This window comes from Diabrotica undecimpunctata, unplaced genomic scaffold, assembly GCF_040954645.1.
Source record: "Diabrotica undecimpunctata isolate CICGRU unplaced genomic scaffold, icDiaUnde3 ctg00002184.1, whole genome shotgun sequence".
Taxonomy (NCBI): Eukaryota; Metazoa; Arthropoda; class Insecta; order Coleoptera; family Chrysomelidae; genus Diabrotica; species Diabrotica undecimpunctata.
In genome coordinates, this window is record NW_027313280.1 from 1 (window position 1) to 15,098 (window position 15,098).

Below are 15,098 nucleotides of genomic sequence, written 5' to 3' on the forward strand. Positions count from 1 at the left end.
GCGCTATCTCAGAGTAATAAAGCTTCCCTCGTACCAACGGCGTTCACAAATCCAAACTGATTGGGCGCAACTTGTTCCTTGTATTTCCGGTAAATTTGTTTGTGTATGACTTTTAAATGCAGCTTCAGCAGATGGTTTCGATTTACTCGAAGTTAACTATACGAATATTATAGTTCCACTTAGTACCAGCTACTTTGGGAATTTTTGTATATCTTCTTCAAATATTACAGCGATGAATAAAGTTTAAAAAAAAGAAAAATTGTTGAAAAATATTCATACTTTTGAATTTTGTAATGCACTTTTCTATATAATGTAACCTTTTATAATTTTATCAACTTCCTGCTTGAACTATTAACTTATTAGGAATTAGTAAAAGAAACGAATCAACTTTGTAGAAAATTAATTATATTTTCTACAATAGTTTGTTCTTCTATAATAATTGCTATTCTCACTAATATATCTCAGGTACTAATGTACCTGAAATTATTCTTTCATACAGAAGAAAATACGCGCTATCTCAGAGTCATAAATGCCGGTCCGACAAATTACAGGGTTGCCGGATATTCAACAAACTATAAACTTTCTTGTTCTATAAATCGCATGTATTTAGCTTTAAGAACAATTAATATAAACAGTTGTGCGGTTTAAGAACATTTTATATGAACATTTATGTTTTTATTATTATTAAAAGGGTGATTTGTTGACAATCCCGATACTACTATTTATTCATGTAAATAATACAATAAAAATATTTCTAGCTTAATTCTTATTATAATTATTCTACTTTTTACTTTAGTATCCAATATATTATTACTAATCCGCAATTTTGCGACCTACTGGTCGCTGGTCCTTCGAGGTTTTATTTATTTTTTATCTACCAAATGTAGGAAGGTAGGAAGGAATCATCGAACCAGCTACCTCATCCTTTCCCCTACAAACTTCATGGTCTACTTAAGTTTTTAAACAAAATGAAGTTTTATTTTTAACTCTAATAAAAACCCAAAAACGTTCTTGCATGCAGCTTTCATGAAATTTTTCTCTATAAATTTTTATAGAGTTAAACTCTCGTTATAATAACTTAATGTAATTATAATTAAAACTTTAACCCTTAATAATAAAAGATTATAATAAAACTTCTTTCTTCTGCCTTCTGTTCAACTTTTGCCAATGGTTTAATTTTTAACTCATTCGCATGAGACGGACGCTCAGTATAAATTTTTAAAATATTACTCTATTCACTGTACTTACCATTTTATTTTGTAATTACCGCCAGGACGGGAGTAGCTCAATGAAAAGACGCCATTACAAAAACATGAAACTATGATAAAAATAAAAGAAAAATATTCATCCGTAGCATTCCGGCAAATATAAAAATCTTCTTCACATATCATCTATTGTAAACAAACAATTTATCAAGAATTATTGTGTTTAACTTAGTTCCTCCAAAAAAATGATATTCATATACCAATATTTTTACAAAACTCCGTCACTGCTTCAAAATATTTGAAGAAAATTATCTGAATAGGCCAATTTATAAAGATAAAGTCCCCATTTATAATAAAAGAAATTCCCAGTGAGGGACCTAGAATAAAGCTTGTTATTTTGATAGAGGATAATACGAATGCCACGCTCTGAGAAAATAAATTGATTAAGCTCACGAGCCTATTCACTTTACCGAATTTGAGATAACATAAACGTTGTTCTTCTTTAATGGAGCTCAATTAATTCGTAACGCTAATGATAATAACGCAATCTAATCGATTACTATTAGATGAGGTTGTATTGTTCATCAGTTTTTACAGATCAACCGGAATGTTTTAAAACAGCCTTGCTAACAAACAGTCCGAATGATATATTGCAGACAAATATTTTATAATTCAAATCATGAATGTGTTGCTTGTGTGAGTCCATTTCAAAAGGTAAAAGAAATAATAAATTAGACTTACTCACAATCAATTTAATTTAACTAATCAGACGACCGGTTTCGCTTTCTACAATATGCAAAGCATCTTCAGGTCACGATACAAAGTTAAATAAATGCTGAAAATAATAAACCCATATTAGGGTGTTGTCTAATAAAGATAAAACAAAGATAGGTGATATAAATTATATAAATTACAGTAATTATGCCAATATTACATGTCTGTGGTTTTTCAACGCGCTATCTCAGAGTAGACAAGGTAAGACCCAAAAATTGGTAAATTAGTCTATTAAACTGTAATGAATTAATAAATAAACAAATAAATAAAACATTACTTACATGCCGGTACTCTAATTTTTTAAAATCCTCCCCTTTGTAAATTTAATGTCTGTTTCGTCCCCCCCGTTTTTTAAGTGTTTTCTTTGTGTTTTCTGTGTGTCTTAAAGTGTCTTAATTTTAATTTTAACTTTATATATTGGACTTTACAACCATTTGCCATATATTGCAACATAACTTTATCAAAGAAATTTGATAATTACAAGCTGATATAATTGCACACCCACACAATTTGTACATATATTCTTATTCATTGTCTCACAACTGTCACTTTCCAAAAACAAAAATAAAAATCTCAATAAATAACACACATTTCATAAATATATCTCCAGAATAAATATAAATAACTTTAAAGAACTTAATGGTATAGAACATTACTTTCATCAAACAAACAATTACATTTACCTATCTCTACTTCATTGGATAAAATCTGTCTCCTCAAGAACTTCCCCGTTTACTGTTAAACAATTACAATAGTTGACTTGAGTTCTCCAATCAACAATACAAGATAGTTTGAACCATGTTCTTTCAAAACCATCAATTAATAGAGTACCGGCATGTAAGTAATGTTTTATTTATTTGTTTATTTATTAATTCATTACAGTTTAATAGACTAATTTACCAATTTTTGGGTCTTACCTTGTCTGCTTAAACATTTTGTTCATTTTGAAAAACCACAGACATGTAATATTGGCATAATTACTGTAATTTATATAATTTATATCACCTATCTTTGTTTTATCTTTATTAGACAACACCCTAATATGGGTTTATTATTTTCAGCATTTATTTAACTTTATATCGTGACCTGAAGATGCTTTGCATATTGTAGAAAGCGAAACCGGTCGTCTGATTAGTTAAATTAAATTGATTGTGAGTAAGTCTAATTTATTATTTCTTTTACCTTTTTATTTCATAATTATTTGATTCATATATTATTTTCCTAACTTCTAGGCCTAGGTCTGATATTCTTTTTTCCTAATATTCTGTCTTAAACTGCCGTAGACATTATCAAAGGCAGAACGGCAATAATCTGAGCTATCTTGTGCTGAACTTTTCCGCATCGTCTTCGATAATGTCTGTCGCAGTCGCAAATGAAACTCCACGGTAAAAATTCGATTCAACTGTCCTATCGACAAAAATCAAGATGCGTTTTAAAGGTAAAGAGAGCAGCTTTAGTATGCAATTTTTGTGTTTTGCGTAATTAAACTCAGATTTTATAAAGGCGTTAAATAAATAAATATCGAATTTTTACCTTCGAGCTGATACAAATTTTATTAAGCACATTGATTTCGCGCGCGTAACTGACACTCAAAATCGACGGTCGCTTCAAGCGTTGTTTCTGAGATAACGGTTTATTCTAGGGTAGTTGGGGGCAAAAACACGCAGTTTCGTTATCTTCTGTCGTCTTCAGAAATTATAACAGTTCTAGTATCGACAGTATCGACAGCAGTTCTATAAGTTCAGTAATAAATAAGAAAAAATATTTTAAAAAATCTTCTTTGCGTACTCTTGCCCCTACTGGGGTAGTGGTACGCAAGTGTGTATTTTGCCCCAAAACTAAAATGTATAAAACCCCAAATAAAAGAGATGGTAGGCGTTTAAAAGAATCGTTATTCAAAAAACCCAAACGTAAAATATAAAACGTTAATCTAAGTATTTAGCGAGGTCGTCAGAGAATCCTACTGAGTTTGAAAATCTGAAGGAGCTGGTTTTTATTGGCTTTGTAAGCTTTAAAACAATATCGTCCTTTAAAAAAAAGGCATCTTCTGTTGTCTCATGAAAACGAAATGTTTGACAGTCGCTTAAAAAATACGCCCTCATAACCATCATCATTTACTTGGCAGACTTTGGCGACAAAAATCTGTATGATTTTTTTTCCAAAAACCTTCACTACGACAAAGTCATCAGGTAAAATATTTGGTGTAATATCAATCTCTTGGTCTTCATCGTTATCGGAAAAAAATGAATGTCACAAGAATCAATACTTTCTTGATAGGAGAGTGCTTCTGATTCATCAGATGATGATTCGTCGGAAACTTTTCTTTTGGTAGCACAAACTTTAGTACTTTGAGATTTTATCTTTTAATTCTTCAGTAATGCTTTCATCTCCTTCTCTTTTTCTGCTTCCTTCTTTTCTTCCTGTTCTTCTAAAAGTCGCTCCTTATTAGGTGTCGATGTTAGTAGGGTTGACTACAAACTTTTCCTGGTTCGTTTCATTTTTATCTTAATTTTTGAGAATAATGTCTGAAGGTGAAATTACTAACGTTTCTGATTTTGATGACGGCTGGGGATTTTTGGATATGGATAATGGATAAAAATATGACCTTCATTGTCTGAATCTTCACCTAAATCTTGCTCTGTTACTTCCGCTGGTATAAAATCTACGTCCGAGAAAATATTTTCATCTAGTGAGTAGATTCCTGTAGACCGAAAGTCCTCGCTTGCTATATCTACAGTAGTAATTTTTGAGAACCTGCCCTGGATAGGGACTGGTCTAGCTGTCAGCGACGCTCTCATAATATGCTTTTAATGGTTTAAAAAATACCCGATCGAGTGGCTGGATCTTATGGCTGCTATGTGGTGGCAGACTTGAATGAAATTATCTTTTGCAAATGTTACTGCTTGAAGACTTGTGGGCAATACATAATTATCTAGAATCAATAGAACGGGGTTCTCCTCTGTTTGACTGGTATGTTTTTTAAATTGCTCCAGGTACTTGATAAACGTGGGAGTATTCATGTAACCACTATCAGTAACATTTATGTCGTAGGCAGTGGGCCCGTCTTTGATTAGAAGAAGATTCAATCGTTTTCGAGCAAATAAGAAAAATGGAGAGACATTGTGACCAGTTGCACTCATACAGCAAACAGCCGTAATTGTTTGTCCTTGCTCGGCATCTATAGCTTTTGCTACATCTCTCTTTCCAACTGAGACAACATGTTTGGTCAGATGGTTTGGGACTATCTGAATGCCCGTTTCATCGACCGTTATAGATACGGTTGGGAGGTAACTTATATTTATTTATAGTGTTCTCCAAAATTTGAATACTGAGCTATATTGCCCATGGTTCTAGCAATACTTGTTTTTCGTGGAACTCGTAAAGATAGTCGGTTCCTTTTTATGAAAGATCTAGTGAAATCTAGACCAGCCAACTGATTTACAGGTGAAAATGGATGCTCAATACGGTTTCTTACACAATAAGAGTAAATTAAAAAACGTCATAACTTCAGTATCATTCTATAAAATCGTTTGTCGAGCTCATTGCAATGCTGAACAATTTTGTTTTCTTGGATCTTGGTTAAAACTGCTTTAAATCTGCCTAAAGAATGGACACCATTTCCTTTTTTCAACCTTGCCCGTAGTGTCGCTTCATGAAATCCCACAGCTTTTGCTGTTTGACGTATAGAAACGCCATAGAAAGGCTTGCGCTCTGATTTTCTTTTGTAGTGTCTGAAAAACAGGAATCAAGAGTTAAATTATTTTAATATTTAATTCCGAGGTTAGTAGAAACAAAATTAATTTATGCTAAAGGGAAAAATACCTATTCGTAATTTTGCCCCATAAATCTCGCGTATTTTTGCCCTATTCTGCAATCGAAAACTCTTAACATATTAACTCACAATCAAGCCGAGAAAACACCCGAATAAACTAATTCAACGAAAAGTGCCAATTTGATTTTATTACAAATTAATTTTGTTATTCCAATATTACAGTGTACTCAGCTTTAAAGTTGGAACAACACATATGGCACACTGTTGCCAAATGTTTGTAACTAAAACCGGTTCAAACTGGACATTAGCGGCAAATTTAAATGAGGTGCGTTCTTTTGCCCCGTACATGTTTTTACCCCCAACTACCCTACACAAAAAGTGTTAACATTTTAGCTACATTTTTTATTTGAAATATTTTTTTTGTGGCATATTCTAATCGAGAACCAGTTTGATATTTGAATGTAAAAGCATATTTTATTTGACGCGCTATCTCAGAGTCATAAGTATCACAAAAGTTTGTGTTCCAAGTTTTCCAATCTGATTTCACTGTATATTTAATTAACATACTACCATACCAATCTAAACATTGTTATTCAAGTAGATGTCTCAAACTTTCTATTTTATCTTCATCATTTAAAATTTCAAACCTTTCACATTCTTTTTCAAATTCTTTGATCCATTGTCTAACATTTGGCATTTTAATGGAGAATTTTTCAATTAAAAACTTTTCTGTTAACTTCTCCACATTTTGAGTGTTTGGTAAATCTTCATAGCTAACAGCAGCTGGTTGTAGTTTTTCTTCTAAATACTGATCAATAAATTGTAAATTTTCACCTTCATCCAAATAAATCTTCCTGAATTCATCATCTAATGGAATCCATACATTTCGTTTTTAACCTCTTTTTTTCAATGAGTTTTTTACTTTTGTAAATGTACTGGATCTAGATATGTATGTGTTTATTTACCTGCTTAAATTCGCCTGGGATAGATATCAAAAATACGACCATCTAGAGTCTCAATTGAGGCAATACAGATTTCATTTGATTTACTGTCTGATGATCCTAGTATTATGAATTGGAATCTCAATTTTTCCATGACCAAAAATGTCGTTTTATAAGGTTCCTTTTGATAATTAGTAACACGACTGAGTTTCTGAAATTAAAGATTTATTAAAACATGTTCTATTTACATTATTTACACAAAATTTTACCTGAAGTTATAGAAACCACATTTAATGTCACTAACTCTGGATGTTTAACATTCTTAACCACAAAATAAAATCTGACAAGGTGACAAGTTTTTAAATATAAAGATGACAGAAGTGGTTGTTTCATTACACACACACATGGCGTCGTTTACTTCGATCCTCCAGGATTTTCGGGGTCGTCCTCTTTTTCCCCTTCCTTTGGGGCTCCATTCGATTATTCTCTTTATCCATCTGCTGTCGCTAATTCTTCTTACACGTCTATACCACTTTAGTCTTTTTTGTTCTATATATGTTAGTATGTCTGTTTCTATTGATGTTCTTTGCTTTATTTCGTCATTACTTCTCCTATCCATTCTTGTTACTCTGCAGCATCTTAGCAGCATTCCATCTCTGTTGCTACTATCTTACTGCTGTTTTTCGCAGGCATTCTATCTCTGTTGCTACTATCTTACTGCTGTTTTTCTTGTTTATGATCCAATTTTCAGCCCCATATGTGATAATACTTTGCACTAATATTTTTATAAATCTGTTTTTGTCTTTATATTTAGATGTCTATCCCGCCATACTGAGTTAATTCGCCGGATTGCTGTTCTTGTTTGTCCTAATCTTTGTGTAATTTCTTCCTCTGTTGTTGCCTTTTTTGTGATTATAAACCCCAAGTATTTGAATTTATCCTTTTCTTTGATTGTTACGTTGTCATCAATCTGTAGATCTTCTATGTCGTCTTCACTTGTAGATAGGTACTCTGTACCAATAATTATGAATCAGCTCAAATCACATTTACAACAAGAAGATGTACTTGTCCACAAGTAAGTCGAAACAATGCTCCTTGTGACCTTGCATTTAGACCGAAAGCTCACCTGGAAGCAACAAATTAATGCCAAAAACTCAGCTCAATATAAAATTAAAACAAATGAATTGGTCACTTGGCAGAAAGTCACAACTGTGATTGGAGAACAAAATAGTGCTTGACAAAGTCATACTAAAACAAATATGGACTTACAGCGTAGAACTCTAGGGCGGTAGCAATTCCTCAAACACAAAAATTTTGCAGGCCTTTCAATCAAAAACACTGCGTATAATGGCTAACGCCTCTTGGTATGTGAGCAATGCGACCATCGACTATGACTTGCAGTCACTAAAGCACCAACCGTAAAAGGTGTCATATCACTTCACGCCAACAAGACCAAAATTCTTAATTCAACGCACCATAGCCAAATTATCAGTAAATTATATCAGCCACCAATGGAGGAACGAAGACTGAAGAGGACTTGGATAGAACACCTGGTTACACAGGTGAAAATGGAGAACTGTCGCTGAACGGTACCCAAATCAAGTCAATATTGTCATCACACTTAGTAATTACTCAATGTACTGTTTATGAGTAGATTGTAAATATGCATTTAAAAGTAAAAAAAATTATTTTTGGTTTATTGGACTATATACTTAACGTATTATAATACTGCTCTATGAGTGTGGACATATTATTCAGATCTTCTACTAAAATACGAGTAAGATATGTATTTTATTCTAGTGACAGTTTCTTGTCTTTTTCTTATATCCGAAAGGTTTGCTTTATTAAGTATCGAAACCAAATTGCTTTTTAACTTATGATCTAAAGAAACTATCAAAAGACATCATAGTTCATTTATACAATTCAACTTCATTGCCATATAAGTAGCAGAGGTTCAGTTTAATTAGCACTAACTCAATCATCAACATTGAGAACACATGTGTTTAATTGATTGATTAATTGAATTAATAAAAACTGTTTTGCTAAGTGACCTGCAATGTAAATATTGAACGCATTAATATGCAGTTATTTTTTTGTTTGTTTAATAGCACAGCTCGGAAATATAATTATTTTTTGTAGGATGCCAGATGAATCACATCATGTGGATATTTCAACTGTATTGTTAATACAAAAACATTTATAACATTTAGCAGTTGATTGATTCGACAGATATTTGACGACAATTTATTTTTTTTAAATTGAATACGGAAAATTACTTTTTTTCTATTTACAAATATTATTTAGTATATATTCAAACTATTACTCTGGTTCCAATATTCTCTCCTTTCAACAAAACATGGTGAACAAGCTGTAAATTCTATAAGAGAAACACTCGCTCATAAATGAATCGCTAACTGCAGAAAGGCATTATGTCCAATATGTATGAATTTTGTGTATTTTAATAAAATTGTTGCCAGTAGCAAAACGCTACATTTACTACAAAAAGGAAACACGTCCGCATATTAGTATTGGCATGGCAACGCTTTCAATATTCTATTTACTGCAGAAAGAAAACTAGTCCAGGACAAGTTCTCTTTCTGCGGTAAACAGTTGCGGCTCTAGAACTACGTGGCAAATATTCCAACTATCCTCACAGCTGAGTTTAGTCAGATAATATTGTGCTTTGTTTATTGATGATTGTTGTCGTCTTTACTGTGGTTAATAATTAGATTAGAATGAGTGGTTCAGATGAAGAATGACGTGTAAACAAGAAAAGAAAACGTTTTACGGATTATCACAAATATAAAAGGAACACAATAAAGAAGTCTAAAGTAGCCGGACAAAAACACGTAAACTGGGTTGGCAAAACTGTACCAGCAAAAAACCAGGCTCAAATTTTTGTAGGTAAATATTGTTTTATTTATTGTAGTTAATTTGTACATTTTGGTTTAAATACTATTTTACTGATAATTTAATCATGGATGTATTTTGAAGTAATATTAGGCTACTAAAACCTAAAGTCCAAGTCATTTATTTATCTCCAATATCTTTTTCCCTGAATTACTGTTACAATAAAGTCTTTTGCTGTTTCAGTTGCAAATGCAATTGCCTTGTACTTTTCACGGAAAAAGATATGATTGAAATATCCGCCAAACTACAAAATATGACAACCAAAACGGAACAGGACATTTACATCCAATCTGTTATGGAAATTAGTCAGATTGCAAGAGAAAGACCCAGGTCTAGTTCGTCAACCGCGAAACCCAAGGCTTTCAGCGTGATTTATGATGTAGTACATAATGAAAAACGTACAAAAGTATGTAAAAATGGATTTATGAAAACCTATGAATACCTGGGTTTGCCTGAAACCTATTCAGACAATGCAATACCTGGGTCCGTACTGTCTAAATTAAGGGTCCATGTAGAACCATTTCCCATCAAAAGTACATCACTATACAGGAAAAGAAAGAAAGTATTTTTCAGCTAATATGAATTTAAAAATCATGTACGACATGTTTATTTAAAAAGAATATAGTTTCCTTATTTCAACATTAGGAACTGAGAAAAGGCTCTCCTACAAGTTTTTTTAGACATATTTCAAGGAAAACTACCCTTCTATTGGCTTTGCCCATCCAGTTAAAGATGCATGTGTTACATGTAAGGAACTAAATTTAAAAATAAAAAATCCTGTTTTGAATGAGAATGCAAAGCGAACAGCTGTCGCTGAGCTAACAGTACATAAGCGTAAATCTAAAAAGTTCTATGCATCACTGAAAGAAGTGACCACGCAGTGTGTCAGTAAGCCTGAAGAAAATGTTGGCATCTGCATAGATTTTATGGCCAACATATCTCTACCTTGTATTAGTGTCCAAGATACCTATTACCTTAGACAGTTCACTGTAAACGTCTTTGGTGTGCATAATCCCGCGACACGGGAATGTACAATTTTTATCTATCATGAAGGTGAAGGGAGTAGAGGCTCAAACGAAGTTTATACTATGTTAGATTGGTACATAAAAAACAAAATTGGCAGTGGTGTAAAAAATCTTTATCTGTTTGGATACTGTGATCCACATGATGATGTATTTTTGTGAGATAAAAAAGTTTAATGAAGTCAAACTAACCTTTCCTGTTAGAGACCACTCTTTTATGCCAAATGACAGAGATTTTGGCATCATCAAAAGAAAATTAAAGCAAGAAGAACGATATTATACTATTAATGAGGTTAAAGAGCTCATAATGAAATCATCAAAAATTTACGGCAAATTTTCTGTTATTGAAATGACCGCTGATGATTTCATTGACTTCGGTTCATGGTTGCCCCAGTTTTATAAAAAAAAGCCTGCCTAAGTGATGACTCGTATGGCAAAAATGTCCCAAGAAACCAAAAAAAGGCCTTTGCCACAATATAGAGAAATGACTTTTTCATCAAAGAATCGGTTTAATGTAAGATGAACATCGGCGGCTTCATAATGGGTGAATTTAAACTACGGAATGCAGTACAGCCAATTCAGGCTCCTACTAGAAGAGCATATTTAACTGTACTTCCAATTAACAACAAGAAAATGGAAGACATGAAGAAAACATTGGTATACATCCCGGAAGAAAAATTGAATTTTTGGAATCCGATTTTGTCATAGCCAATTACACTGGCATTTACAGAAGAAAACTAAAAACTTGAACTGAAATTTACTTCAAAGTTTTAATTTAAGATTTAATTGCTTTATTTTATGTATAGGACATTGTTTTATTTCATTAAAATTAATTCTCATAAAATATTCTGTTTGTATATTGATTGTTTTCCTTAAAACTTCTTAAAGTTTGTTGTTTACGGCAGAAAGGGAACATGTCCGTATCACAAAAAAAATTCTCCACCCTCTCCTCATAAAATATTTTATATAGTAGTAGTACAAAGTATATAGTAGTCCAGAATGCCCAATCACATAAACCTTAAATGCAAGAAAATTAATAGTGTGTTTGAGTTTACCAAGTTTTTTGTCTCTACTGAAAAATTGGCAAAACTGGACTTATTGCCTTTCTGACAAGGATCTAGGTACACCCCAGTAATATCTGCCGGAAAGCTTCGCGCATGCGCAGTTTGGCATTTGGTGTTATGTTTGTGTAGTAAAAATTGATGCGGAACACGGAACACGAACAGTAGAATAGAACACATAAATAATAACATAACCTTTCTTTTTGCTTCAAAGTTTATTTTTTTTAACTACTAGAATATGAATGTAATATCTATGATTGCATAAAAAATTATTGTTATGTTAGTCAAGAAAGTAATGTAATGATAAAAGTTGTGTAACGACTAGTCCAAATCACGTTAATCCTGTGACCGGCCTAAAAATAGTGAAAAGCTTATCTTCAAAGTTTGGGGAAAAATAAAAATGGGACAGTGTGCGGTTTTAGTCGGGTAAAAAGGTGTTTGATAAGCGAAATGCAACATTTACAGGAATTAGTCTTTATACGAGCCAGAAATCTGACTAAAGCTTTTTTTTGAGGGACCTAGCAAGCACAATGAAAATAACTACCTAATTATTTTTTAAACTATCTAGAGAAAAAGCCACCTTTACTGACAATAATCAAAATATGATCTGTTGTGTTTATAGTGGTGAGAAAAATTGTTTAACACTTGTGGGTATATTGATTTAATGTGCTAATGTAATATTTAAAAAGTACCAAGGTGTTTGATTCTACCCCTTCAAGTGAATGTGCCAATTTATTTTGTATCAAAATTAAAAAATATGTAAAACACATAATGTAAATTAAATTTATTTGACTTATTTTTGTTTTGATTTCTAGTGTAGGGTAAACTACACAATGTGATTGTTATAGATAAGAACTTATTAAGTACCCAATTCCTCTTAAATTGTTTTAATATAGTTTAAGTGTTATGGGGATTGCCCAATGCTTACAAACAGCACCTAGATTAGATTTTAATTGTAGCTTCATCATTTTGTATAATGTTTATTCCTAAGTGTTGTTTACATGTACATGTATTTTCCAAAAAAATATTAGTTGAATAATCAAATATTTATTGTGAATTATATATACCCTAGAAAAAGGATGTAACTGCATTTTTTTAATGAGATTTCTCTTTGGTTTTTCTCAATACATATTTACTATTAAGGCACATTATGTATTTATCAGGCAACTTTTGCATTTTATATAAATTGTTGTTGGATATTTTTCAGCTCTTGGAGAAATTTTGTTACAAGTCACTTGAATTTTGTTTGAGATGCTCTATATTTGAATTAGTTTGGTATATTTGGTCTTTTAAAATCAATAAACAAAATTATGACTATTGATACTTTCAACAATTGTTTATCTAATAATTTCAAAGACTGGTACAATATGGGGCCATTTTCTAACTTCGAATTGTATTTTCTGTTACTGATGACATACGTCGTTAAAATTAAATTAAAAGTTTAATTCAACAAAGAAAATAAATATATTCATAATATATTCATCCATAGAGTCTTTATATACAGTAAGTGTCTACATATGCAGTCTTTTCTGTGAATGTGTTAAAAAATGAAATTTGGACTGATATCTTCAGAACTTAAAAATTACATGAAGTTACTAAGTACCCTTTTATATATGAACATTAAACTTTTGTTAAAGGTGAAATAAAAACACACTTTAGACTTCTTAAAATTTTATTAAAACAGATATGTACAAATTTATCCATTTCCACACCACAGTATTCTTTTGAGAACTGCTGTAGGATAAATGGCGCGTTAACTTTTTTATTATAGTGGGAAGTTTTGCCAGTAGCCCTATTATACCCACTGATTTTAAAAAGTATACCTATAGATCACAAGAAATGTTTTCTGTATATATATATATATATATATATATATATATATATATATATATATATATATATATATATATATATATATATATATATATAGGCATCCATAATTATACCTACCTATATAATTGTCAATTTGGGTGTATTAATTGCATCGCTAAACTATCAATTTCATCAGCTGATGGTACTGAAAGTATTTTCTTCTTTTTCAGAACTTTCTTAGTTTTAAATAATCGTCTCTGAGGTTCTATATTTTTGTTACCTGGAGTAGTCATTGGAAGTGGGAATGATTTGCGATGAGCTTGATTATTTCGAATTGCTTCTAAGGTTGGTTGTATAGGAGCAACTATTGTTTTAATGGCCTCAATTTCCTCCAGTGTTTTTGTGTTAAAAATAAGTTCCTGGATAGTTTGGGCAAGTTTTTTTTGTTCTTCAAAAACAACTTGTGATTCCTTTTTTTTGGTGCTCAGTGCCATAACAAGGTTTGTAGTTTCTTCTGATTGGTCAACTTCATTTACATCAATGATCATTTTATCTAAAAAGTGTCCTTACTATGTTATATGAATATGAGATTAGGTAAGTACAAAATGTTATTACAAAAAAAATAAGAAGGTTTATTCTGCACTATTGTAAAAAAAACGTAATAAAATTGTAAGTTTACCCACCTGATAATACTTCTTTGCAAATATTTGTTGGGTTTTGCTGTCTAAACTTGCATACTAAGTGAATATGTTTACACATATTCCACTTAATACTACAGTCTACACATGTATAACGGTGAATACACACACCACATTCACTACATTCAAGCTTGCATGTACATTCTGACTGTAACTCTTCCACAACATAAATTTCATTACTTGAAGCTGATGGCACTATCCAACCAACATCTATTGCATCAACTTTACTTATATCCAGCATTTCACTTGTTTTATGTCTTTGTCTTAATTCAGATAATTTAGTGCACACTTTCCCTTTATGAACTATGATAAGTCTTTCAAAAATTTTGTCTCGCACAAACTTTAATATTGCACTGATGGCTTTGTCTAATCTTTTAACATATTTTCCATTAAGATATTTATGTGTTTAATGGTCCTATGCATCCTCTCTATATGCATGTTAGTATTAAGACCACTAAAGAGTCTAAAGCAATATGCCCAATGTTCTGCTTTATTTACATAATGTTGTTGAAAATAGTCAGCAAATTCTACAAATTCTGGGCTTCCTTGGCAAAACACCAAAAATTTTTGAATTTAGATATTAAAAGTGGCTATATCTCTTTCTTGCAATAACATTCTAAGCATTTGGTAAATGAGAATCTAAAAAATACGTGTTTTAAGTCATATTTAAGCACATTTAAGTATCTTTACCTTTTTTTCCTTATTAAGGACTTTTTGTAAATTTTTTCGCCAAGCCCTATCTACATGCCAAGAGCAATAAAGTCTAAAAGTAATATTAAAAACTTAATAAAAATTCTAAAACTACAAATTAAGTATACCTAAATTCAGCAGGATGCATCACTTGTAACCAAGCATTATAATAGGCTTCAGCCATATCTGACATGAAGACTCGAGGCTTAATTT

The 15,098-nt window shown here is 31.6% G+C and overlaps 1 protein-coding gene across 1 annotated transcript; it reads right to left on the reverse strand.

Annotated features, from left to right (window-relative positions):
- Nucleotides 1-13,618: 13,618 nt before the first annotated feature.
- On the reverse strand, nucleotides 13,619-14,579 carry LOC140431874 (uncharacterized). The gene is made up of 2 exons (XM_072519749.1): nucleotides 14,181-14,579; nucleotides 13,619-14,050 (listed from the first exon to the last, which is right to left on the reverse strand). The coding sequence occupies exons 1-2, from the start codon at nucleotides 14,434-14,436 to the stop codon at nucleotides 13,647-13,649; spliced, it is 660 nt and encodes a 219-aa protein (XP_072375850.1). The 5' UTR covers nucleotides 14,437-14,579; the 3' UTR covers nucleotides 13,619-13,646.
- Between the last annotated feature and the right edge of the window lie 519 nt (nucleotides 14,580-15,098).

Excerpts from the sequence above, each read along its gene's own strand:
- LOC140431874 (XM_072519749.1), bottom strand. The coding sequence starts at position 14,436 with ATGCTGGATATAAGTAAAGTTGATGCAATAGATGTTGGTTGGATAGTG. Across the intron at positions 14,051-14,180 it reads TTGCAAAGAAGTATTATCAG|ATAAAATGATCATTGATGTA; the intron begins GTGGGTAAACTT and ends GACACTTTTTAG.